This window comes from Peromyscus leucopus, chromosome 1 (assembly GCF_004664715.2).
Source record: "Peromyscus leucopus breed LL Stock chromosome 1, UCI_PerLeu_2.1, whole genome shotgun sequence".
Taxonomy (NCBI): Eukaryota; Metazoa; Chordata; class Mammalia; order Rodentia; family Cricetidae; genus Peromyscus; species Peromyscus leucopus.
The window spans coordinates 12,510,458-12,538,217 of NC_051063.1; the positions used below are offsets into that span (position 1 = coordinate 12,510,458).

At 40.6% G+C, this 27,760-nt stretch overlaps 1 protein-coding gene across 1 annotated transcript in view; it reads left to right on the forward strand.

The window, feature by feature from the left end:
• The window catches only part of Trpm6 (transient receptor potential cation channel subfamily M member 6), a 149,223-nt gene extending 122,346 nt beyond the window's left edge, over positions 1 to 26,877 (forward strand). The window contains exons 30-39 of the mRNA XM_028874898.2: positions 359 to 417; positions 2,338 to 2,363; positions 4,062 to 4,112; positions 5,734 to 5,799; positions 7,852 to 8,138; positions 8,864 to 8,946; positions 9,658 to 9,863; positions 16,349 to 16,400; positions 22,216 to 22,322; positions 26,071 to 26,877. Of these exons, the coding sequence (XP_028730731.1) occupies positions 359 to 417; positions 2,338 to 2,363; positions 4,062 to 4,112; positions 5,734 to 5,799; positions 7,852 to 8,138; positions 8,864 to 8,946; positions 9,658 to 9,863; positions 16,349 to 16,400; positions 22,216 to 22,322; positions 26,071 to 26,204 (1,071 nt within the window). The 3' untranslated portion in view covers positions 26,205 to 26,877. The remainder of the gene's footprint in view (positions 1 to 358; positions 418 to 2,337; positions 2,364 to 4,061; positions 4,113 to 5,733; positions 5,800 to 7,851; positions 8,139 to 8,863; positions 8,947 to 9,657; positions 9,864 to 16,348; positions 16,401 to 22,215; positions 22,323 to 26,070) is intronic.
• The last annotated feature ends 883 nt before the right edge of the window (positions 26,878 to 27,760 follow it).

Sequence of the window (27,760 nt, forward strand, 5' to 3'; positions counted from 1 at the left end):
ATTAATGCCCTATATGTTTCTTAATATATTAAGTTGGTGACAAAAATTATCCATTATATCTACCAAGTTGGACCTGCATTCCTTCCTTAATCTGTATTTCTGTAATAATTTTCATATGCTGCATTTTCCTTTTAATGTCTCCATAAAAGTGATTTCATTCAGTTAAAACCATCAACTATGGAGCTACCCTAGATCCATGCTGACATTATGCATCTTTCTAGCTTGTGTTTCCTTTGTTGATTTAAAGAGAGGTACTGAGCCAGTCAGAGGAAGAAAGAGTGTGCTTTGCTGATGAGTCACTGAAAGGATGGGCTGGGTGTGCTGGGTGCACTTGTAATTTCTGTTCCCTTCTGCTCAGGACCCAGATGAAAACCCTTCATGGAGTCCCAGGAGTACCAACCTCAACAAGAGTTTTCTGTGAGTATTTCTATGGGGCTCTCATCAAGAGTTTCTGGATTCTGTCCTCCAGGTTGATTAGGAGCAAAAGCTTAATTTGGTCATAATAGGAAGAAGAAAATGCTTGTGAGATGACATTATTTTTCTCATATTAGCAAGAGTAGAAAAGAATATTCTCCTAGTTTTCCAGTTTCTGATAATAGTTCCTCACCCAAGTCCCTTTAAGAATATTGTGATAAAATATGTACTTTGACAGCCAATGAATAATTCCTTTGTAGTATCAAAAACTCACACATGGATTGATTGTTATATCTTTTCAGAGAGTAAGATTGTGAGTGTAGTTTACAGTATAAAATACATATATTTTATCATAAGACAAACCAAAGCCTGTTTAAATTTATTATCCATATTTAGAAATGATGTATTTACTTTCATTTTATGTATTCTCTCTGCATATATTTATGTATACATGTGTGTGTAGTATGCATGGAAGCCAGAAGGGATCCCTTGGACCTGTAGTTATGGACGGTTGTGATCAACCAGGTGGATACTTGGAGCTGAAACCAAGTCTTCTGCAAGAGCAACAAGTGCTCTTAACCACTAAGCTGTCACTCCAGGCCTTGTTCTCCAGATTTCAAAAGTCATTCCCCCCAATGTGTTCCTTCTACAGAATGAGGTTGATCTCTATTTCCTGGTTTTCAGTGGCATTCAAATTGTCAAGGCATCAACTCTGACAAGGATTGAGACAGAGAGGGAGAGAGGGTGGGAAGGAGAGAATCTGGGTGTAGAATTGAGTATATTCCTGAATTTTGTTTCTTTGGAGAAATAAAATTTGAAACACAACCAAGGAAAGATGATTCCATTTTGTTTTAATTTTTTCAAGAGACATGGTCTCATTATGCTGCCCACGCTTGCCCTAAACTCCTGGGCTCAAGGGATCCTCCTGTCTCAGTATCCCAAGTAGCTAGTGCTGCAGGTGTTTGGTACTGTTCCGGTGTGATGCTTCTACTTTGCCTGTAGGGTGTGTGTGTGTGTGTTTACTTTTCTAGTGACAGCATCAAAATATCTACAAAGTCATGGACTTAGAGGAAAATCACCCCCTGGGAAGGCCAGTTGATATAAAGAAGGTAGAAGATGACTTTCAGTTATGGTTCTCAGCTCTGTTGACATGGCCTTTCCTGGGAACTACCACCACAGCCCCATGTAGGCCTGCTTCTAGACCTAAGGGACACATGACTTTCTTCTCCCAAAGGTTCAGTAGTTTGTGCTCATGCAGAGTGGTGGGTTATTGCAGCATGAAATTAAACAATAATTGTAATTGTACTTTCTTCCCCAAGGACCTTAAATACTGGAGATATTCTTTGAGTGCATTTATTCAGACTTGCCCATGGCCACTTGTGCACTTGAGCAGGGCAAGTAACAATTTAAAGAGAGCTAATTCCAGCCTGTGAACATTTAGGGGCCACGTGGGCTAATGAAACTGATTTGTGGGCTTGTCCAGAGACATTCTCAGACTCATTTGTAGGCATCTGCTTTGCATAGTTCACGCACCCTTTAGTTTAATTGATCCAGAACAACACAAACACAGTTAAATCTTATATATGTTGTGTGATCACACAGCTAATTAAAACCACTAACACCACCATTTCTCAGTTAGCTTGGGGCATAGATAATAAGTGATTTACATGCCTTACTGGCATTAATTTTTCTGTGACAATAATTGTATGGCTATAAACTTCTGTACTGGTAAAATAGGAATAAGATGGAGCAGAGAATTTCATACACATGCACATAAAAATAAATCTATCATATTTATTATATAAAATATAATAAAATATGTATATATGTATATATACTCTTTGTTTCAGATGATTTTTTAGTTTTTTGGAAATTAAAGATTTAAAACAGCATTTTCTAAATTATTTCATTCCCCCCAAACAGAACAAGAAGCTCAAGTGAAGTTGACAGTAAGTTTTTATATTTAAATGTTTATTTTTAATTTTTCATCTTATTGATAATGGAGTTCATTGTCCTATTAAGACTTATGTAGTTCTTGGCTTTGTATTCTTTTTGTTGTTGTTGTTCCTTTTGAGATACATACAAAGTAGAAAATTCAGTAGAAAAATAGAGATATCCCAGATAAGTCAGGACTGATGTGTGCTTTTACATTTCTGTTTTTATTTTATTTTTGTGATACTGAGGATTGAACTCAGGGCCTTGTGTACTCTGGGTGAGCACTTTACCCACTGAGCTATATCCCCAGCTTGAGATTCTTTGAGCAACCTGTTTTGACTATGATTTTCCTGTTGTTTCTCCGAATGAGAGCAGAGACACTGGACTCATTTTAACTCTGTGATGATCGATAGTGTCATATCTTACAGACTCTGAGAGCCAATCACATGTTTGGGAATGGAAGCTTTCTTCTATATAGTTCTCAGGACACTGTGCCCCAAGGATCTGACTGAATAGGGCCTGGTCACGTAGCCAGCCACTCTTTGGGTGTTCTTGCTTTCTCTGGCATAGAGCACTGTGCTGCCGCCTAGCATTTAGTCCATCCGTGCTCAGTTAATGTGTGTTAAATAAATACCACTAAGGTCTTGAGCTTCTTAGAGGTTGAAGTCTAGATTGAAACTCAGCTTTGTCACTGTCAGATGACCATGACATTCCATCTTCCGGGTGGTGGTAGGGAAATCCATAAAGCTCGGTATTCCATGATTAGCAAGCTGTTGTAATTACAGTTGCATGTGTTTTTCTCTAGTACACGGCATTTACTTTTCTGAAGGGTGAGCAACGTGTCTTCTTCACTTCTCATGCCTAGTGTGACCCATAGTGGGAGCTGAAAGTCGACATTACTGACTGAATTCAGAAATGGAAGCCTTTTCTGCTGACCCTAGTTCTCAGCATGCCACCTCAAAGGATGCTTGCTCCCTTCTTTCTTCTGTAGTAGGAGCCAGAGTGCTCCGTAAACCTGGGCTCACTTGGCTGTTTACTCTCTAGTAGGTGTAAAGTAGTTGCTGCCATGAGACTGAAGTTTCTCCACTTTAATTTTGATTTTTATGAAACAGCAAAATCATTTCAAAGGATTTCTCTGGAGCCTTATGATTTAGGGCTGGAACAGATAGAAAAATGAGAGTTAACATGGGAGGTGGTGTTCCCAACACAGGGTCCTGGTATAGTTTAGCAAATCCCATGCTGTGATACTAGTCACCCTCTCCTATGTGTCTGACATATACTTAATGTTATGTCATTAGTTTCAGTCAGTGAGATAGTATGCTAATAAGTTGGCATTAATATTGTCTTTGCATGGGTAGGTGCATCATGGCAAGGAGCTCAGAGGATCATGCTCCTGGGATGTCATGATGGGCAGCTGTGTGCCTTCTGTAACCCAGAGGTGTAATTGGTTCAGAGGAAATACATCTTTGAGGCTAATATTACCTGTCTTTCTCCAATTCCCAGTATAAATATGCTTGGAGATATTACACTGATGATTGGAAGCTGTCAGGATACCATGCACAATAATGAGTTAAAGGATATTGGGCAAGCTTTTCTGAATAGTGAAAAGCTATTCTGATGAAGGCATTTAATAGTAACTTTGAAGGCAGTGTACAAACATGTATTTATCTGCAGCCAAGTAATTAAAATGCCAATCATTTCTATGATTTCAGAGATTTCAGCCTCCTTAAAAAGCCCTCAAGAGTCTCACCACCATTATTCAGGTAGGAAGCATGTGTGCAGAGCTGGGTCAACTGAGCTCAATGTGTGTGATTCTGCACTTGTAAACATGAACATCCATCAACTCTCACATTATCAATACAGCTTCAATTCATAAAATTGTTCACTCTAATGTCTAGAATAATTAGATTTCCAAACCATGGCACTGACTCAGAAAAACAAATTGCCAGGGTTTAAGAGAATTCACATAAAAAGTGTGTGTGTGTGTGTGTGTGTGTGTGTGTGTGTGTGTGTGTGTGTGTGTGTATGTATTCAAATTTTGAAGGAGAAGATACCTTTGGTTTCTAAAATTTCTTTGCAAGCTTAGTGCTAGTCAAAATCCAAATATCTTAGTGTTTTGAACAATTTCCTTTGTACTGTTTCCTTTTTATTACCATGCTGAGGCTTGAACCCAGAGCCTTGCTGGACAAGTGTTCTACCACTGAACTATACCCCAGTCTGATCCTAATGTTTTGGATTGTAAAAAGACAGACTTGAAAGTCCTCAGTGAACTTGAAAGTTCCCTCAGTGAACATAAACACTGAATAGATGCCACCCCCTCACAGAATAATGCCAACAAACGTGCCTTGCAAAGATGCCGTTAAACAGACACGTCAAGGGTCTCAACTCGGTTATTAAGTAATGCTCCACAGCACTTCAGCTGTCTTTCTTTCAGAGTGGGAACGATTGTCCTTGCCCTTTCTGAGGGACAGTCTGCCAAAGGGCTAGTTGAGAATTAAGAGGCAAATACTTTGAGATGCAAAGCAACGTAGACCAGCTGGACTTGTGCCATGGTGTGGTTCCTTGGTGGTCACTGCTCTCAGTGGGTGAGATAACTCAAGGACAAGGCTTTTACAGAGTCTAGCACTCAGTGTGAACAAGTCCTTGCTGACACTTTAATTACCAGTCTTATTATATGAAGGTCATTTGTTTAGGGTCCCATAATAGACTGCCTTATCCTGAGTTCTCCTCTGTGGTAAATAATGGTTCTGTGGATTTCAGCCCCCTCATTCTCGGCTCCTCTGGCTGGGTCCTATAGCTCAGCAGTGATCTATTATTTTGACTCTAACTGCCAGCTGTAGAGAGTCTCTGGTGAGGAATACTGTAACTCATACAGACTCTGATCTGTTAGGCTATGGCTCTTGGCAGGAAAATGCAGATCACTTGCTTCTAATTAAAATTAGTGTTTCATTCTCTCTGGGAAAAAGAAGGCCAAATCTGCAAAGCCAACAGTAGATGTCCCCACAGACCACTGCGCGCTGGGTTTGCTTTGGAAAAAGGAAAACAGAGAATATGAAACATAGATTAAAATCCGTTTAAAAGAAAGACTCCCATATTATTTGAGTTAGTGTCTAATTTGTTGTTTGGGAGAGCGAGGAGATAGCCCCTTCTTAGGCCATGTTATATAATCTCATGTAAAAGTTTCTCAAGACTGAGATATCTTTACTGTTGAAGGCATATTTTATATTTAAAACTATTATTTATAATATTTTTGCTAATGGAAAAAAATAAAAATATGTTTGAAATGAAATATTCTCAAATTTATGTGTATTTTGGTATGTGGGGCTTTTTCTAAGTTTAATTGTTGATGCAGACCTAAAGCAGTCAATCTGTTTTTGTTTGCAGCCATTGAAAGGAATAATTTAATGAGGCTTTCTCAGACCATACCATTTACACCAATCCAGCTGTTCGGTGAGTAATATTTCCCCCTTCTTGAGGCCAGGCGAGGGTAGAGTGAATGCTGGCATACAACAGAAAAAAAACCAAAAAAACAAAAACCAAGAAACAAAAAAACTATGTTGCTTTACTTGACTCACAAATTTCGTTTTGACCATGTGGTAGATGAAGGAGATTAGTTTCCCAAAGTAGACATTCTTGTTCACTACTGCAGCCAGCATTGAGGGTCAGGCGCTGATACCAGGGGGATGGGACCTACAGGGGTCAGCAGTTGGGAAGCAAGCGTGATGCTGCACCTGGCAGGCAGCGATTCTAGGCTGGACATGCACAGGGAAGAAAAGAACAAGCCAACCTTATATAATGAACACAGAAGAAAGAGCTACATGTCAGTATGCTGAAAGCTGACAGGCATGGGAAGAGAAACCCTTTGTTGGTTGTTTTATATTTGTTTGTTTTGTTTCATGTACATGGATTGCTCTTTCTTCAGACTGCAAATGTAGTTTTGAAAAGCTTGAGCAGTAAAGAAAAACAAGTTTGTGTTAGCCAAGGGTTTCCGAGTGTTTCTGCCTAGCGGGATAAAGCACAAGCAGTTGACGGTATAACAAAGGTCCCTGAACTGGCCTCCATCTTCACTCTCCTCACTCTGTTCCAATGGGGAGAGACCAGGTTGGCTTCTGATTGTTTATGCAGATGCCTCCTTCTTCCACTTGGCTCCATGGTTCATTTTGCAAATCAATAGCTCTTCTCTAAAGCCTCTAGGAATTAGGACTCCAAAGAGCTCTTCAGTGGCATTCACTTGGACATCAAGAATAAACATTTGGGAATATACCACACATTCTCCAGATACATTTATTCATAAGGAATTAGACACAAGGGTGAGGGAATAGATAGCTTCTTTTCTGGTAACTTAAAACAGTGTTCACAGAGAACAATCCTACAAACAAACAAACAATAGTAGTAGTAGCAGCAGCAGCAACAACAACAACAAATAAGGAATATTTGAAGCAAAAGTATAAGAAAACAGAATCACAAACTTGAAGGAAACTCTGTTTGGATTGTTCCTTCTCTTACTCAGCTGTAACCCTGTATTGGTGAAGTCCAAGTCCAGCAATGACTCCTTCCTGCTCTTGAAGCTCAAAGTGGGAGCTGTGCAGCATTGAGCAGTGTGTTGTGTCTAAAGTCCCTTTAAGTGGGGTTGAGTCTGTTTCTGAGATCCTAGTTTGCTGTAGCCCTGATAACATATATGATCTGTATAACAAACCACTGAAATGGATGTTCTTTCCCTTTTACTGATAAGGACATAGAGAGTTTCAGTAACCTGCTAATGGGCACAAAAGAAAACAGTAGAGGCTCAGGGTATGACCTTAGTACTGAGTGGTTCCCACTGGGTGAAACGCTGTGTAATTGGTGAGGTAAAAATCACTTTGTGGATCAAGGGAAACAAGCAAAACCCCACCCAGAAAAAAAAATCCATCATGTTGTTCATGTATAAAGCAAAGATACACATATAGCTCACAAACATTACACAGCAAGCTTAATATTATATGAAGGGCAGTTATAAAAATGCTTGCTCCTTAGGGGCTGGTAATGACTAACTCTAGGTTAAACTGTCTCTAGAGATATATTTGTCTTGAGCCCGGTGTCATAGCATGTGCCTTTAATCTCATCACTCAGGGGGCTAAGGCGGGAGGATCAGAAATTTGGAGCTAATCTGGGATGTGTAATTATTGCTAGGTCAGCCTTAGTTACAAAGCAAACCGTGTCTCCAATAAAAAGTCTACTAGTGGCAACATATTCATACTGTTTTAATATTGTTCTTGTCTAATTAGTTTCTAATAAGTACAACTTAATTCCTATATGGCATTTGATGTTTTGTTCCTCCTCCTCACTCCCCACCTCCATCAGAGGACAAGTCAGACCAATTTGTGCCCTGACCATGCTCTAGCTCCTGCTTGCTGCATTCTCTGATCACAGGGACAACTGAACTGATTCTGAGCTGAGCTTCAGGGCACCAATCACACCCCAGACCTGCTGTCTTATTGAACTGGCTTTTACTTCTTATTGCAGCAGGAGAAGAAGTGACCATCTACAAACTTGAAGAGAGTTCCCCTCTGACTCTTGATAAGAGCATGTCTTCTTGGTCCCAGCATGGGAGAGCTGCCATGATCCAGGTGCTGTCGCAGGAGGAAATGGATGGGGGCCTCCGCAAAGCCATGCGAGTCATCAGCACCTGGTCTGAGGATGAAGTTCTCAAGCCCGGGCAGGTTTTCATCGTGAAGTCCTTCCTCCCAGAGGTTGTCCAGACATGGTATAAAATCTTTCAGGAGAGCACCGTGCTTCATCTTTGCCTTAGGGTAAGTCTGAAGCTGAGAGATCTTGGGCCCAGATGGACAAAATGAAAGGGTAGAGGTCTGGCTACATCCTTATCTAAGATATTTTTTTTCTTCAACAAAAGGGAGTTTGTTAGTTTTTGAAGGTGGTGGTGTTTTATTATTTTTGTTGTATAGGACATTTGCTTTTGGGGTATAGAGTACTAGAAGCTAAATAATATTAAATGTTGGGCAGTTAGGAACTGTTTGATCTTTAATAAGTAAGTGTATGTTAGTTAACCATTATTTTTTTTTTTTTGAGAATTTCATGAGTCCTGTATTTACAACATTTCTACCCCTTTCTTCCTCTTCAACACCTCCCATGTCCTTTGATTCTCTCCCAAATTTATTATCTCTTTTCCTATAACTATTATGGATAATTTCTCTCTCTCTCTCTCTCTCTCTCTCTCTCTCTCTCTCTCTCTCTCTCTCTCTCTCTCTCTCTCTCTCACACACACACACACACACACACTCTACTGAGTCCATTTAATGTTGATCCTACACATATGTGTTTAGGGTTTTTAGGGTTAACTGCTTGTGATTAGATAACCTATCAGGAGGCTTGTCCCTAAACACACACACACACACACACACACACACACACACACACACACACTTGGTCTCTCTCTCTCTCTCTCTCTCTCTCTCTCTATATATATATATATATATATATATAAATAAATAAATTCTTCTTTTTTTTTTTTTTTTAGGAAATTCAACAGCAAAGAGCTGCCCAAAAACTCATCTATACCTTCAACCAAGTCAAACCACAAACAATTCCCTACACACCAAAGTGAGTAAGCCTGGCACTGTGGCTCTTCACTATATGAAGAATTCCATTTAACCTCTTCTCAGCCCATTAGACATGAGAAATACCAGACCCAAGGGAAAGTTCTCCATGACCCTTTTCAGGGTTCTTCCTTCCATAGTTATACAGACTGGTATAAAGATAATTAGATGTTCCAGACATACCTTGGCTTAAGTTTCTGAACTTATGTGAGTGGAAAAAGTATAGACAGATTGATGACCAACATTTCAATTAGGTAAAACAGGCATATGCTGGGGATAATACTCAGGGGTATTATGGCCCCAAAATTGTCTCTTTAAAGCTTAGTTGCTTCTCCAGCTTCCTAAACCAATTAAGAAGTTTGCAATCATGAACCCTCATGATTTTCCCTTGGGTATCTTGTTATACTTGTATTCACTTATCAAGGCAGATCATAATTTGGTGTTGAGGAATTAGAATAAAGCCCTTTCCCCCCTTTTACAAGAAATTTTATAGAGCCCAGCATGAAACATTGGATCCGGAACTCGTAAAAAAGTTGGCAAGTTTTCTCAAAGAAAACGGAGGGCAAGTAAGCTTGAGAACAAACCTCCCAGTTGTGGTGATCCCTCTTCCCCTAGAAAGGCCAAGGGTGGATGACTTGTGTGGCTGAGTTCTCTGTAGGGTAACTGCCATGCTTGCTGTCTTGTAGGGGATCATTGGCTTCTTTTTCCCTCACAGGTTTCTGGAGGTTTTCTTGATCTACTGCCATTCAGCTAACCAATGGTTAACCATTGAGAAGTACATGACAGGGGAGTTCCGGAAATACAATAACAACAATGGCGACGAAATCGCCCCCACCAACACCCTGGAAGAGCTGATGTTGGCTTTCTCTCACTGGACGTATGAGTATACCCGGGGAGAGCTGCTGGTTTTAGATTTGCAAGGTAATTAATTGAAGATGCAGGATGCAAAGTTCCTAGAAATCTCACAAGAACTAGGGTGGGCACATGGAGCTGTTCTACCTAGTTTGGTAGAGAGATATAGGTATTTAGTTCAGAGATATTATGCAATAGCGAGTGTGAGTACCTGCTCTGCTGTTTTCTACTTAGATAGAGGGGGGAAATATAGGCAGAAAGTAATTATTTAAATCTCAAATGTTGAACTAGATGGGGAATTTTTTTTAACCATTTGTTTTAATGTTACCTCTTTGCCTTGTCTTATGTTTACCAGAAAGATTTTATATATATATACACACACATATAAATGCATGAGAAAGCTTAAATTCTGGATATTTTTCATTATTTTGAATTTATTGCCTTGGCAATTTATAATTTAGTTTGCTTTCTTTGATATATTCCTTGACATGGCAGTTCAGGGAAGTCCTTGGCTCCAAAAGAGGGCTGCAGTATACTCTAATTTAATGGAAACCTTTGATCTGAGTATCTCCCACAATCACCAGCTCCTGCCGGATGGTTCATCTCACAGCACATTCATTGTGTCTCCAGCAGGCTTTCCTCTTAAGGAGGGCACACAGTATGTGTGATGGCCAAAGTTTAGTTCTTGGGCTTATGGACTGGAGCTTTGGATTCAAACAAGGGATCATCTGGCCCAGAAGCTGTCAAAAAAGTTCCTCATTTAATCCCAGAAGTAGCACCTTGAAGCATATATTATTGGGGATTCAGGACCAGAAGGTTTAAATAACTTGGCTCAGGTTGCACAGCTCTTAAAGGGGAAGCAGGATATAGACTTAAGCTGGAGTGACCCTACATATTCTTTTCTCCTCTCTGCCCTGCACTTCTTAAGAGAGTCATTCTGAGAGGGATATATTTCAACAACCTGAACTGTCTTCTTTTCCTTTCTGATTTTCCTACCTTGGCAGTTCTTGGCAAAACCAGGTTTGGAGCCTGGGGAATGCTGAAATTGACTCTCATAGGGCATCAGGAGCAATGTCCAGGACTATGCAAAGTCACTCTGAAATCTGGGTCACATGCTCAGTGATCCATCTACACTTAAAACAATGCACATATTGCTAAATATGTCTGCCTTTTGATACTCCTGGTGTTCTCAAGGCTGGATTATGTTTCTAAAATTCAAAAACAATTTTTTCAGGAAGGAATATAAACGGAATTAACGTGTTCCAAACAATTCAGCTTTTTATACCAGCAAGCACTTGATGAACACACGCCCAGAGTTGGGGTGCCAAAGGCATCTGGTTTGTAGTTCTGCTCACAGAGATGTTGATTGGTTTCATCTGGGCTCCCACTGTCTGTGTTTTTGCTTTGAATGTTGGGTGGAGCTGCTTAAAAAGCAAAACCAGAAACAACAACAACAACAACAACAAACAACCAAAGAAAAACTTTAAGGAATTAATGATGACTCTTCAGTGTGTTTTGTATTTCACTTGAAGAGGGTTTTGTTTAATGATGTTTATGTTTGGGGATTTTTATGTCTCTTAGTAATCCAAAGTGACATTAAACAGAGCAAATGCTGCGATTATAGTTGTGGAGGGAAAAGGGAATTAACTTTATTCTTTTCCCGAGTAATTATGTGAATTGCTGAAATAGGCCACTGCAAGTCAACTATGTCAAAACATTGACCTTCAAAGAAGGCCTGAGTAGACATCACAGAACCACAGACTAGGTGTCATGAAATGCATGAAACTTATCAGAGAGCTAGATAATTGTTGGGCTGAATTTGTGGAAAAACATGAGTCTATAACAGTAATTATACAGTTATAATGCTATTGCTAGTTAACTCTAAACAAGGTTGGAAAGGAAAATTGTGTTTTTAAGATTTTTTTTCTTTCAGTTTTATGATGTCCTTTGTTTACTAGTATTTCTAGTGTCTGGAAAGATGATGTATTCTTCCAGGCTCCACTGTGAACTAGCTGTATGCCTTGAGGAGCAACCACCTTGAGTCCCACCTCCCTCAGTTGTTATGGGAAAAATAATATGCCTTAAGTCATCCGGTTATTAAATTATTAAGGAGCTCAAGTGAGGCAAGTTCTCTACATGTATTAAGCCCTCAATAAATGTTACCTGCTGTTGTCAGTAGTAATCATTGATTGGTTCTTTAAAGTGGAATTTAGTTATCAGGTATGGGGAAGCTATCCTTAGCTGTGTGAACCCAGGGGTACCACAAGGAGACCTCTCTCCATTTCAGACTCTACTCATTACTGCTTTGATAGAAGGAAGGATGAAGAAATACTTGGGTAGTTGATTTTTTTTCTGTTTCCTTTTTTTCTTCTTTCATTCTTCCAAGAAGGTGCCACTTGTTAACCTGGAAGCGGCCACAGCATTCCAGGAAGCTGAACTCTGAGGAGAGGCGTGACCAATTTCCCATCATTTATAACTATAATGAAGTTTTCTGGTCTTTTTCCACTTAAAAATCTTACATGGGAGGGCCTGAATCATCATCATTACACTTGAAGTCCAACAGTTAATTCCCAGCAATGGAAATTAAAAACAATTGTATTTCAAATTAGAGTAATGTTTAGTTTTTTTTTCTTATTCTATTTTTTCAATGGACCTTTGGAGATACAGCACTGATTTTTTTTTGTTCAATAGAGCAATTTCTAGAAAAAGTTAGCACCCATGTCGCCATGAATGCTGTCACTACAAAGAGGCACCCTGTTTGCATAGATGGAATAGAAGGCCATTGGTGATGCCAGGTTGGATGAAGTTCCATGGACTTTTCTAGGCTTTCTCTGGGTATATTTACTAATAATGGTGTCAGTAAAGAGAAATCATCAGGATGTTTAGATATAAAGTCAGCTTACTTGTTCTATATTTCTCCAAATATCAGAAGGGTTTGAGACCAGATGGACTGAGTTGGGTATTCTTGTGTGGCTAGAAGAGCCTGGTGACTTAGCATGGCTAAATGATGTGGAAGGCATTGAATAGTTGACCTTTGGGGCCTTCTCTCTCCATTCACAGGTGGTAAAGCCCCTTTTCCATTAGAACACCCCAAAATGTGTATTTAAGTTAAGTTTTAACATACAAAACATGGAGTTACGCTTTTACATACGAAAGTAGGTTATTGTATACTCTTTGACCTCCTCTTTATAAGGTGTTCTATAAGTATTAGGAAATATACTTTTGGGGAATGAGAGAGAAACATGACTTTACTGCTGGTAAGAAGATAACATTTTATTCATGAGAGGTTCTAGATGAAATAAAGAAAATAGAGTAACGGCCGGCATCGAAAGCTCTTATGGGTCAGACATAGCTCATTGACTTCTCCCCTAGCCCTCGCTGATAAGTCCGGGGATGCTGCACTCTCCAATGACAAAATTGGGCTTGAGGGAGATTAAGCAGGGTACCCAGGCCTCACAATCAGAACACGGCAGGGCTTGGGGCAGAGCCTCCGTCCGTCCCCTATGATTTCCGTGTGTCTAACAAGTCATAAAGTTTAAAGGTTTTCTGATGAGATTTAGACAAACTTTTTTCTTTTTAACCTTGTAAAGACTTCCTCACCCCCCCCGCCCCGCCCCAACTAATAGTGTTTCCCCAGCTACTGTATATAGTCCTGGCTTAAATTTACACTTTACTTAGACAAGGGCCTAAAACTTCAGTCATTGCTGTAGGCTCCAGGCTTCCAGTTCAATCCATGCTTAATTAAAACGGTGAGGACTACAGCCATCAGCCTGTCTCCCCAGGGTGCTGGGATACACTTCTGCCTGCTTTTCTGTTTCCTCACTCCACGGTTGTAGAGAAGCAGGGGCTCCCTCATCTGCCTCTTCCTGTCTGTGTGACAAGAAAAGTACAAAGAGCTCCTTCCTGTGGCTTTGAAAATGTGAGGGCTCAGCAAGGTTTTTTTCACACTTCCCATGTGTTTGTGTTTCAGCCCAACCCTTTCTTTCCCTATTCAAAATCAATGTGAAAGCTTGTCAGGCTCAGGGTTGTTGAAGGGCAGACTCAGAGATTTATAAACTCTGATGAGAAACTAAGTTCTACCTTATCGCCACAGACCCATTACTGGAATTTGCTATCTTCCATTATTAGCCAGACCACAACCCACAGTGACATCATCACCCATGACTATCAGCAAGAGAAACTTCAGATATTAGCACAGCACTTTGTAATACAGGCAGATTTCAAAGTACTGTTTGCAATCGTCGCTTGTTAGATATGTTTGTGGATAACAGGCCCGGGGTAGATCCTGTTCTTGAATGTCCTAATAAAGAAGCACGTGTATGTTTTGTAATACAGCAGTTAAAATGTTTTGATAATCCTTTTCAGGACCATAGATTTCCTTTGTTACATATTTAAATCATACATGTTAAAACATTTTGAGCCGGGCCGTGGTGGCACATGCCTTTAATCCCAGCACTTGGGAGGCAGAGGCAGGCAGATCTTTGTGAGTTCGAGGCCAGCCTGGTCTACAGAGCGAGATCCAGGAAAGGCGCAAAACTACACAGAGAAACCCTGTCTCGAAAAACCAAAAAAAAAAAAAAAAGATAAAAAAAAAAGAAAAAGAAAACATTTTGAGAAAAGGGCCCCTTAGCTTCACCAGGCTGACAGAGTCAGGGAACAGTCCCCTCCCCCAAAGGGTGAACACTTCTACTCAAGTGTCCAGGCGGCTCTACATTATTTTCCTGAGGCGATCAGTTTCTTAGCAGAAAACTTTGTAAGGATTACAGGTTCCTGAAAGATTTACTATTTCAAGAGAGAGAGACCACAACAGAAATCTTTAAAAAATGCTGCTTAGAAACACGGACCTTTGTCTTTTTAAAAATCATATTTATTTTTAAAGAATTTTATTTTAATTAAAATATAATTGCATCGTTTCTTCCTTTTCTTTTCCTCCCTACAACCTCTCCTGTGACCTCTCCCTCCAACCCTTCCCATGTACCTCCCCAAGTCCCCCAAATTCATAGTCACTTTTTCCTTTGAATATATATAAACATATAAACATGATCCGCAGAGTCCATTTAGTTTTGCTTGTCTGCATGTAATTTCAGAGATGACCACTTGGAATTAGTAAACTGCTGTGGGGCTCATTCCTGGAGAAGTCTAAGGCGCTCTCTTTCTCTCTCAGCAGTCCTTAGTTTTCTGTAGGTCTTTGTCTAGGGGTGGGGTCTTTTGAAAGTTTCCCCTTCCGCTTTAACAAAACATGAACTTTTTCAACAAGTGGCATTACATAACAACATTCTAAAACTCATGTAACTTTTTTGATTCCTCACCCTACAAAGTTGGTGTTTTTCAAGGAGAGAGAGAGAGAGAGAGAGAGAGAGAGAGAGAGAGAGAGAGAGAGAGAGAGAGAAAAGCCCCGATTAAGGGTGATCTCAGAAGTTGTTGGGTATGCCGAGGTGGCTCATCACTGTAACTGGCTCCCCTGAACTGCTGTCACTATTGGATACGAACCTCCTCCCTGGCTGCATGTTATCACAGAGGTTTACTTTGTGTATTAAACCCAGTTCTGATTAAGTGCAGCCTTAAATTACACCTCTGTTATCTTCGTAGGCTTTGCTCTTTTTCTTTCAAAACTAAATTTTATTGAAGACACATTCCAAAAAGTGAAGAGAGAGCGTAAGCACACACCTCAAAGAATTTCCTTAACTGGACACACAGGTGGAGGCAACTCTCAGATCAAGAATTTGGTGTCATTTCATTCTACTGTTTATAAGTGCTGTATATAGATAGAGCATTTGATGTGTCTCTTTGATGCATAGCGGCTGTATCTGCAAAACCTCCCAGGGCCTTTCCCTTGCTGAGCGCCGATGGAAGCCATCTAAGGAGACCATGAACTAGTGGGAGGAACACAAGCATTGCCCCAGCTTTAATCCTGTTATGGCCACTTAAGGGATAAGCCATCTTTGGCAAGTTCCTCGATCTCTTTGAACATCAATGTACTCATTGATGTAAATGAGGATAAGATGTAAATTGAGGATATGAGGATAATATTTTCCTTTCATGAGATCTAGAGAAAATAAAATTAGATGCCTTTGTGCATACAACCAGTAAATGAATGGCGGATACATAGATCTCCTGATAGATGCCACTACCAGCAAGTCTTATGATGTCATTGACACACTAATTTGTGGCCAGATGTTCATTAATTCAGAGGGTGCTGTTGTAGGAGACAATGTATTCAATCATTTTCCTAACTTTGCTAAACGATTTCAATAGCACATTTAATTAGCATATTTTTTTAAATTTTTTAAACTTACCTGCTATGGAGTGAATGACACAGGGTCTCACACAGTAGATCAGGCTGGCCCAAATTCACTATATAGCTCAGACTAGCCTTGAACTGGTGGCAATCTTTCTGCCTTAGCCTCTCTAGTGTTGGGATTACAGGGGTGAGTCACTATATCTGGCTTGAATGTAACCTTCAAAATAAGGAAGTAGAATTTGGTTATTATTTTTATGCATTTCCTAGAAAATGAATCATCATTTGCTTAATGAATTTTGTTTCTTCTTTGGAGGTGTTGGAGAAAATTTGACAGATCCGTCTGTTATAAAACCTGAAGACAAACAGTGAGTTGACTTACATGTTATAATTTAGAAGATTGCATTCAATTTGTTCATGTTTTTGACATTTATTTTTAACTGTCACATAAAAATATAAAAATTATATATTAATGTGTATCATTTAATGTTTTAATGGTTCTTTTTCATAACATAAAAATTGATTTATAATTATATCTAACGGTGTTTTGCCCACATACATGGTTATGCTTCATGTGAGTGCCTGGTTTCCACAGAGGCAAGGAGAGGGACTTGGATTCTCTGCAACTGGATATAGATAGTTGTGAGTTATCATGCGGGTGCTGGGAATTGAACCCTGAGTCCTCTGAAGAGCACCCACTGCCGTTCACCACTGACTCCCAGGACTTTTTAACTTTTTTCAAAACCAAAATAAGACAGTGGAAATGCCCAGGACATTGTGAGCAGAGGTCTGTCTTAGTTTCTTGGAGGAATTTAAAATACATACATGTCTTTTAGATCCTGGAGAAGTTTTCCAACAGTTACTGCACATAGATATAAAACAATATTTTTAGACTTAAATTGAGATTCTTATACTTAAAACAAGATTTTCTAAGCCACTTCAAAATAGGAAAGGAGTAAAAAGAAAGAATGAGAATGAAATAAGGTTAATTGTAGAGCTGGGTTAGTAACCGTGATCAGACATTGTAAGGGACAGTGCAATTTCCAGACATGAGTTGCAAATTTGACTTTTGCGTTTTCTACTGGTCTAAATGTAATGGGAAATGTATAAGTTTAGCTTGATGTAAAAAATGATGCTGTAGCAGAAGCAGCCTTCCTTTGTTGTCTTCCCTGTGGAACGGTGGCCTTGAATCCAGGCAGTCTCTTCACAGGCAGACTAAGTAAGAGCAGAGAACACAAAGTACTGTTTTCTATAAACAGCCACCTGGTGAGGGATCAAAGCCACAGCGCTTAAATCCAAGGCATCCTCAGATTGTCTAACTTAATTCGGAGCCAAGTTACATAGAGTCTTTTACCCATCTTTTGAATTGCCAGGACATCTTGTGGTTTTTGGCATTAAGGCTCTTAGGCATTCTGTTAAAGGTAGAATGCAAAGAGGTGATGGTGCTGATTGACGACTGGTGATGCTGTCATCAATATGGAGGACAATAATGCTTAAGCGTGAGCTGCCATCTTTGTTACCAGAAGAGCTTGTTAAAATAGATTGTGTGTTTCACCTCCAGAGTTTCTGATCTCGTTGTTTTGAGATGGAACCAAATGATCTGCATTTCTAACACATTGCCTGAGAGGCTGATGCCACAGGGCTATCGGCATTTGGAGAAGCATGGGTCAAACAACACTTTCAATTCTTAAAGAATTTCTTCTTTAATCGTGATGACATCTTGTTGTATAGCTCATGGTGGCCTTGAGCTCTGGGTCCTCGAGCTTCTGCCTCCTTTGTGCTGATATTATATTACCCATGCTGGGTTAACATTTTTTACTTTTACTTTTTAGTCAGACTGAGGGCCTCTACTTGGTTACCAGGTCATAGAAAACATGTAGGACTCAATAAGTTGAGATTTCTGATGTGTAAAATGTAAAAGTTTTGCTTTTTCCTCTCTGGATTCTCCTTAAATAATCACTGTTTTATCACACCATTCTTTCACTGGGTGATTTTTACTAAATGTGAATATGGCCCATCTGCAGGGTCCCCTGAGAAGATGCTCTTCTACTAAAAATATATTAGCTATTATTGACTCAGGTGGGCTCGGGAAGATACAGATGATCCATATGGCTTCTATGTAGCATCCACTTACTACGTTATTTATTTGATAATAGAGTCCATGTTGGACTTGAGGGTATAATGGACTATTTTATTTTTTATTTTAGCAGAGCTGAAGTGTTTTCAGCTAAGCATATTATTTCTTCAGCAGTCTTGTGTGCTCAAGGGCTTGTATTAGGAAATGTTTTTATATGAGAACTTTCTTTACAGTTTTTTTCAGGCTTTTTGCATAGATAATGAACTCAATTTATGTGTACTCTGTCTATTGTTCATTAAATTTTGACCTTGGCATATATCACTTAATATGACCTGAATACTCCATCTTTTTAGAATCTAAGATTATATTATCCTGCTTGACAGTTAGGTATTTAATTGCATTCTATAGGAAGTGGATTTCAATTTCTATTAAGGTCACCTGGGGAATTAGAAAAAAAAGCATGCTTAGTATTCTATCGCAATGTCTGAATGGTGCCCTGACCTCTGTATTTTTTCTTTCATTTTTCTCTCATACATTATAACCTGACTGCAGTTTCTCCTCCCTCCACTCTTCCAAGTCCTCTCTCACACCTCCCCCTCCCCCAGATCCACTCCTCCTACATTTCTCTTAAAAAGGTAATATCAGTTGAATACAGCATAGTGAGTTACAATAAAACTGGGCACAAACCCTCATATCAAGGCTGAATAAGGCAACCCAGTAGGAGGAAAAGGGTCATAAGAGCAGGAAAAAGAGTCAGAGACACCCCCATTCTCACTGTTAGGAGTCCCACATGAACACCCAGCCACACAATCATAACACATGCAGAAAGCTTAGCTCAGACCCATACATGGTCTGATTGTTGCTTCAGTCTCTGTGATCCCCTAGGAGCCAGGTTTAGTTGACTCTATGGGCCATGTTCTTATGGTGTACTCAACCCCTCTGGCTCCTGCATCCCCTACCTACTAATGCAGTGTTCCCCTGGCTCTGCCTAGTGTTTGGCTGTTGGTCTCTGCATCTGCTCCCATCAGTTGCTGGATTCTGCCTCTCTGATGACAATTGGACTAACCACCGATCTATGAGAGTAGCAGAATATCATTAGTAATTATTTCATTGTAATTTTCCCCCCAGTTCTGTTTGGTTACATCCTGTATCTCTGGGCCACCCAGCCTCTGGTTCTTGGGTACCTAGGCAGTGTCAGATATGGACTCCCTCTATTGGTGTGGACCTCAAGTTGGACCAGTCATTGGTTGGCCACTTCCACAAGTTCTGCTCCACCCTTGGAAGCAGGACAGATTATATGTCGAAGGTTTTATGGCTGGGTTGGGGTCCCAGTCCTGCTGCTGGAAACCTTGCCTGGTTACAAAATATGGCTGGTTGAGCCTCCATGTCCCCCACTACTAGGAGTCTTCGATAGGGTCAATCTTGAAGATTTCAATGTGCACTAGGTTTCCACATTGTCCCCCAAATGTCCCCCAGTTCCTGTTGTCTCTTCCAGTACTCTCTCTCTCTCCTGTATTTTTTTTTAAGTTCCTCAATGCAATTCTGTGAAATCATTACAGCAACTTTATTTTCCATAACTTGAGGTCAGGATCTCCTGAAATGGGTAGAATGGTTTCATTATGGAAATACCCAATTCTGTGTACTTGATTTTCACAGTGACCTTAAGTTTTATTTTTTCTCAACTAATTAGTTTCATTAGAACTGTATCTAATTAATCAGTGAACCTCATGAGTGTAAAATCTGTTAAACAAAGTGTGAAGCATAGGTCAACATCACCATCAGGGACATTGCTGGAAATGCACAGTCTCTTGGCTTCTTTGCACCTGAGGAACCAGAATCTGAACTTTTATAAAATATTCTTGTGAATTGGTACAAATTCAAGTCTGAGGTGCACAGATTTAAGCTACTGAGGTCATGCATGCAATGACTCTGTGTGTTTATTTAACCCCAGCTCACAAATGAGGAAACCAAGGCTCACTCAAAGTTCCAACTTCCCTGTAAGGTGAAACGTCAGTGGAAGGGAACAGTTGTTTTGAAAAGGGATGATGGCTTTGTTGAATAATTCTAATATCCTTTCTCATGCCTCATCCCACTGTCTCCAACTCTCCTTAACGTGCCTCGTTTATTGGTAGTTTGGGACTGTATCTTTTTAGCCTACTGCCTGATGGTTTTGAGCATTTGACAAGTATGAAATGGTGATGAGATGTTCTTTAGTGACTATGTATAGATGGCACTAATTAGCGTTTCCTTGTATGTAGAACCAAGCTACCACCTGCTTTTCCTGTGTTGTAAAAAAAATCTGGAAAACAGCTAGTTGTGTTTTCTTTGAAAACTTAGTTATCTGAGACGGCAATGCTTGGAGCATGCTGCGGAGTGTACACACAAATGAAATGTCCCTGTAACTCCTTCCCTCTCTCTGCTGTGGGAGTCCTCATGTCCCTGATATATAAATTTTGTAGTGATTTTGATTATCTCAATTTAATTTTCATGAAGCTCTCAGAGACAAATAGCCTCCAGATGTTATATTTTAGATATTGAAAATATTGGATCTTAGTTGGGTGTCTTTGTACCTTCCTGGGGGGACAGAAATGGCTGGTGTGGGATGCAAACGAGTGAAATTTTCCAATGAGGTCACAGAGGTGTGTCATCCATGCTAATGACTGAACAAATACCTTCATCTCTCAATTTATCAGATCAGAGAGCTCTGGTCTAAATACCGAGTGATTTTGCTGTGGTTTTTTATTTTATTTTATTTTTTTGTTGTTGTTTGTGTTTTGTTTTGTTTTGTTTTTTGTTTTTGTTTTTGTTTTTGTTTTTTTCTACCTTCAGTTTCACCTGACTGAAGTAATGTCTTACCAGCTGGACTGAAATCGAGGCAGAGTTAACAAGAGGTGGCTTATGCTGCCGGGTAAATACCACCATAGCTGTGCTTTGTGAGAACGATTGAGTGACCAGGAAAGTTAATCCCCAGTGTCTTTCCACTTTGTCTTCCCAAGAGTTTTCTCCACCTACCCGGCACAGAGCAGGAGGCAATCTGAGATCAAATTGACATCAGCCCTCATTCTGAGCTTGGCACATCTTCAGAGAGCCACTGTTCTTCTGCCAAAAGGAAGTGGAAATTGAGATAAATGTTTCAATCCTCGGATGGAAAAAAAGCCCATTTTTACACCATGTCCCTTTTGAAAAACCACATTCCTCAGAAGCAAAGTTTATTGTTTCCCTTTGTGATAGTCTGCTGTGCTTTTTTTTTTCCTTCTTAAGACATGGTATTTAAGAACGGTAATTGAGTTCAGATTTTAAAATCTGCTGTTTCCACTGTGCATGTCATTAAAAAAAATATTAGCTTTCATACATTTTCTTTGGAGGTGTTCCTAGTGTGCTCTGTCCTGTGTTGTACAGAGGGTCAAAATCTACAGAATAATGGTGGTGTGAACAGCAAGCCTAGAATCTGCAGAGGATCTTTATATTAGAATGTTCAAAACGTGTCTCAGAGATACTGACACTACTTGTGATTAATTCTGTCCTACTCTGGGCATCTGTAGTCTATTTCCACAAACTTTTTGGTTAATAGTTGTCTTGACTTTCCATGAAGAGCCCAGTTAAAACAGTTTGCAGAGTTGAAAGTGGCTTTCAAAAAGCCAGGAGGTGTGTGGTATGGGGAGAGTCGTTTTCAGAAAAGTATTTGGGTGTGCGACACTGCACATCTTTTTAGAAGGTGCGTTCCATAGCAAAGTTACTCTATCCTTTACCTTTGGGGTGTTTTAGTAGAGCATGTGGTAATGAATGTCATTCTCTCACCCCATATGCATTAAAAAGGGTTTCACTGTATTTTGTTTTAATGTAGCACATCGAAAATCCACTCTTCTATCAGATTAGTGTTGGAATGAGTTTCACAGTAGGTCTTGGAGTTGGGTACAAAGATTTAAGTGCATTTGAATTTTAAATTTGCAAACCTAACATTGTTACTTCCCCCAAAGTGCTCTGTTCTTGGTTGGCTCCTTTAAGTGGCTAGGTTACTATGGGATACTGTTCGCAATCTCAGAGAATCCTAGTTGGACTCCTTTTCCTCAGCTGCGATCTAATTGATATTCTGATATTTCCTCTAGATCAAGAGGGATGGTGTTTGGACCGGCCAATTTAGGGGAAGATGCAATTAGAAACTTCATTGCAAAACATCGTTGCAACTCCTGCTGCGGGAGGCTCAGGCTGCCGGGTAAGCCTAGGAGACTCCGCTTCTTCGGAGAAACTCTCAGAGAATAACAGTTATTATAACTCGGGATCGAGCGAAAATCTTAACCACATTTTTATCTCATTCGCAGTCATTCACAAACTTGACTTTCTGACTGAAAAAAATTTCAAGTCTTAGGAGGGATTTAAAGGACAGGGATTTGCTTGAGGTTCTGCCAAAATGTGATAAAACAAACCCAGGGCCCGGTGCTTGTCATAGTCACCCCACGAGAAAAGTTCCACCTACTTAAAGGGGGCAAAACGGGATGGAAGGCCCCGTTCCTCCCTTCCAAGGTCCTGTTTGCTCTCAGACAGCATGCCTGTAGCATTTTTATTCTGTTCCAGTTTGCTCATTGGGCACCGGAGAGGGTGTGGCCCAGAGGAAAAGAAAGGCTGTCAGTCAAAGCACTTCTTTATCCAGTAACAACTGCCCCTCTATTCACTCATTTGTTTGTTTGTTTTACAGCAGTGAGCTTAGAATCCGGGGACCCTGTCAAGCCAGGCCAGCACTCTACCACTGAGCTGCACTCCCAGCCCCTACACCCGTCACTTTAGATTTTCACTGCAGTGTGTGTGTGTGTGTGTGTGTGTGTGTGTGTGTGCACCACTGTGCTTGCACAAAAGTCAGGAGACAACTTGTGGATATGTGGTACCTTTCTTCCAATGTATGAATTCTGAGGATCAAGTTCTGGTCACCAGGCTTGTGGGGAGCCACCTATTCCTAGCTCAGACATCACACTAGTCCCAAGTCCTGCCACTATAAGCCCTAGTACTGCATCTTTAAGCAACATTTGAAAAACAGAGCTATTAACTGGGCGATGGCCGTGTAGGCCTTTCATCCCAGCACCCAGGAGGCAGAAGTGGGTAGGTCTCTGTGAGTTTGAGGTCAGCCTGGTCTACAAAGCGAGTTCCAGGACATCCAGGGCTACACAGAGGGACCCTGTCTCGAAAAATAAAAAGACAAAACAGAGGAAAACAAAACAAAAACAAATAAACAAACAAACAAAAATCAAAACCACCCCAGAACCACCTGGCTTAGGAATATGGCTTATTTTCTCTGAGTCTAGTACATGAGGCACAAAACCAGTATCCTTGGCATGAAGCAAATGGCTGAAGACCTCTGCCTTCCAGTCTGGAATCTTGACTCTGCTTGGGGTCTATTTGGCCTTTTCAGAAAGGGGGCTTACTGTCTTCCTTAACCTGCTTAGCTCTTATTTCCTGGGTCGTAGCAAGGGTGTCCTTACACTGGAATTTCACGTAGTTTAAGATTAGCAGCTCTTCCTGCTCATCAAAGTGTACAGTCCTGAGTGAGGTACTGTGGCTACACCTATAACCTAAGATGTTACAGAGGCAGGAGGATCACCTTAGTCCAGGAGCTCATGGTCAGCTTGGGCAATATAGTTTGGCCCCATATCTTTAACAAAAAGTCATACCCTGAGCTGGAAATCAGCAAAAGGGCATCCTCCACTGTAACCTGGGGTGGACCTATAAAACAACTATAACAAAAATGGGCAATTTCTGATTCTGTTGGAATTGAGGGAGGCTTTGTAAGCCAGACATAGCCAAAGAAAGGGATTAGGATTAGATGTCCAATTTTTTCCTCCATCAATGGCGATAGAGTGTGTCAACCTGCAGCGGCAGATGATGGTGTAGAAGGGCAAGGTCAAAGCAGCAAAGAGGGAGGCTGTGTTGTCAGAACTGCCCATGATGTGAACTCGTAATAGATGGACAAAGAGAGTGATACACAATGCTGTGTTCTCTGGGCTGGTTATCAGGAACCCAGCGAGGGATTGGAGCTGGGCTGCGGCACATCAGGTGAAGGAAGCGGGAACTGGTGAATAACTGAATCATTCCACACTCGCAGGCTGGAATCCAATCAGGAATCATCATCCTTAGGCACTGAACTCTGCCCAGTCTGACTCACTATAGCCTGGACAGGGCAGCTTCCTTTCTGATCAGCCAGGGGCCAAGGAGACTCAAGCCATTACTCACAGCTTCCAGTCTTTGGAAAGCCCAGCTAGTTGCTGAGAATGATTAAGGGTTCATGTGCACATGTAGGCGTGCCATGGTAGGTTGTAGGCTGGAAGCCAGTTGTTTATTTTTTTCCCTCTACCATGCGGGTCCTGGGGATTGAACTCTGGTCACGAGGCTTGGTAGCAAGTGCCTTTACCTGCTGAGCCCTTCTCTCCACCCGGTTTTTGTTTTTCTTTTAGCTAAAGGCAAGTTTGTTCCTTTTAACAGTCTCTCATCCTGACCGACTCACTCAAGAATTTTTATCGTCTTTATTTTTAAATAATATTTAAATTTACAAACTGCAAGAATTTCTAGAGTGCTCATTCAGATTCTCTCCCCCACTTTCTGTGTGTCTGAAACCCTAGTTTTAAAAAATTAATATTGAAGTGTAAATAAAGAAATACTACCATTTCATATCATTGGTAATTGAATAAAAAATGTTTGCTTTGGGGAACAGAATGAGAAATACTGTTTAGTTTTTACGTTTCATTTATTTTTAAGGCAGAGGCAGGATAAGACAGTGCATAAGAACCTGGAATCTAGACCCAGGCAGGCAGGGCTCATGTACCCCAGTTCTGCTTTCTACTGGCTGTAAGGCTTTGGCCTTCAACAACTTCATCTGCAAGCAAGAGATAATTGTACCTGTCTCACCAAGTTGCTATAAAGATTTATAGCAACTTGGTGTATGTATATGCTCAATAAATATTGGTTATATTATTGCATATGTGTGTGTGTGTGTGTGTGTGTGTGTGTGTGTGTGTGTGTGTGTGTGTGTGAGTTTTTTTGTCTGGAAAAATTACCATTTAACATTAAAAAGTAAAATAAGAAATATGAGTTTTCCCTCTTGGTAACAGAGATTGAGCCCAGGGCTTCACACATACTGTCTTCACAGTCTACCTCTGAGTCACAATCTTGGTTCCCTAAAGCCATCACACACACCTCCCAGTCCTTGAGCTAACTAATCAATGGAGTGAAGAGGAAGACTACACTCTCATAACTGCCCATGACGTGAGTTCACAGAGGATGGGCAAAGAAATCGATGTACAGCACTATGTCTTCTGGCTGGTCATCAGGAACACAGGGAGGGGTTCGGTCTGGGCTGAGGCCCATCACAACTCTGAGTGAGGGAGGCAGGAGCTGATGAATTTCTGAACCATCCCACAACTGCAGGCTAGAATCCACTCATGAATCACAGCACAAAAAGATAGATGTATGCAACATTTAATGCCCCCTTCCCTATAGTTTCTTCTCAAAGACTACTCTGTTTACTGTTTTCCTTAAATTTCCTTTTGAAATGGAAGAGGAAGGGTTTAGGAAACGTCTGATGTGATCTTTGGTTGATGAAGCTCTTATAGGTGGCCTCAGAGCTGTGGGCAGCTTTCTTATGGAAAGCTAAGCCTTGGAATGTAAAGTCACCATTTTGATCCATCCCTCTGATGCTTCATAAGGTTTCCATGTCTTGCTGGACCTCATTTAACTTTGGCTGGATGCGTCTCACCCCAATAGGTGGTGGCCAGTGCTTTACACGGTGACAGCATACATAGTTAGAATTTCATGTAATCATTGGGATGGGAGAGGGTCTGAGTTTAGATATGGTTGAGTGTTTGGAATCAGTATGCCAGAGACTCTCTGAACACTTTGACTAAGCCTGAACTTCAGTCCATCTGCGAGATTCAATGTATTCTAAGCCATCTACTAAGACTCTCTTGTTTTCTTTGTAGATTTAAAAAGAAATGATTATTCCCTTGCAAGGGAACATTGCAACTCAGGACTTGAGAAAAACACTGAACCAGCTGAGAGGCTTCCAGCAAGAGACAGAAATAGAAATTCCCTAGAAGATCACACACGCTTATAAAAAGGATCATGAGGAAGATGATGATTGCTTAGCTCCTTTTGCCTTGAACTCTTTGATGATGTACACTGATTGATATGATTCTGACTACATCAGAATCTCTGTCAGGATGACTTAACAATGTGGAACTCCCTGGAAGTGTCCTCTGAGCCTCATCTCCCACTGTCCAGAGGACACAGTGTCTAATGGAGGGGTCCTCCTGTATATTGACCTCTGAGCAGAATGTTTGGCGTACATCTTATCTCCTGGTTCTGCATGAAGACACTAGATGAGTCCGCCGGGAATACTTTCCTTTATACCTCATTGCTTCAGTTGGCCATTTGGAACTGTTGGAGTAGACTGCTGTGCACTGAAGAACTGGGGGATGAATTAATTTATTTTCTCACTATGTCTACAGACTCTATCCCCACTGCTATTCATCATTTCATTCAAGGGTCATGCACATACATTAAGAATATATGTGATTTCTTCTTCCCTCTACAGCGACACAGGTTTTGAATAGCAACCACAGGGAAAACACTGGGATAAGTGTCTGTTGGCCCATGTTGGAGCATAAATAGTCATAAAAAAGTCCAGGTTCTAGTGAACTCTAGATGCTTTGGATTATTACTATTTTTTTTTTTTTTGAGATAGAGTTTCACTGTGTAGCTCTGGCTGTCCTGGAACTCAATTTGTTTTGTAGACCAGTCTGGCTTCAAACTCACAGAGATCCGCCTGCCCCTGTCTCTCAAGTACTCAGATTAAAGGCATGCACCACCACCACCTGGCTCTTGAAACCTTGGATTATTGTCATCAAATCACATGATGCTTGGTCTCTTCTAGTTCCTCTGAAGGAAAAGTACAAATCTAAACCAATCTTCCTTACATCCCTTTATTTTTTTAAATGCAAAAATGGGGATATGTAATCCTGCAAACTATTAAGAAAGGTTTCACTTTATTAAGCTCAGGACACTAAGGTTAGAGACCATCTCTGTTCATTCTCTCCCTCTTGGCACTGAATCATATCACAGCTACACTCTCCTTGGCCAGTCCTGTGGGGGGAAGAAGACGCATCTCAGGCTGAAATGCCTTGCACATATTCTCCTCCTTCCATTGCAGCATTCTGATGGCTTGAACACTTCATTGGTTTGTGGAACTTGAAGTGAGGTGTCTCTGAAAACAACCCTGTGTTGGGGCAGCTCCCTGTTGCATGCTGTTTTGGGTTGCCCTGCTTCAGAACAAGCATGACTTTTTATAGCAGCAGCAGCAGCAGCAGCAGCAGCAGCAAATATTGGGACCAAGAGATGGCTCCCCTCTACCCATGAGACTCTCTCTTAGCAGTGGGAGCACTGGCCAGCAGCAAACCTCTTAGGCCTAAACATTTTCAGCTTCTTTTTGTCTTTAGTTTTTACATTCATTGACTTAATTCTAAATCTACTTTAGAACTCCAAACTCCTGCTTCCTTTTGCTGCACTTCAAGAGAAGTAGTGCATGGTGGGGTGGAAAGCAATTGTATCTGACTCATGTAACTTTGAGGGTTTATCTGTAGTCCTTTTTTTTTTTTTTTTTTGGTTGGTAGG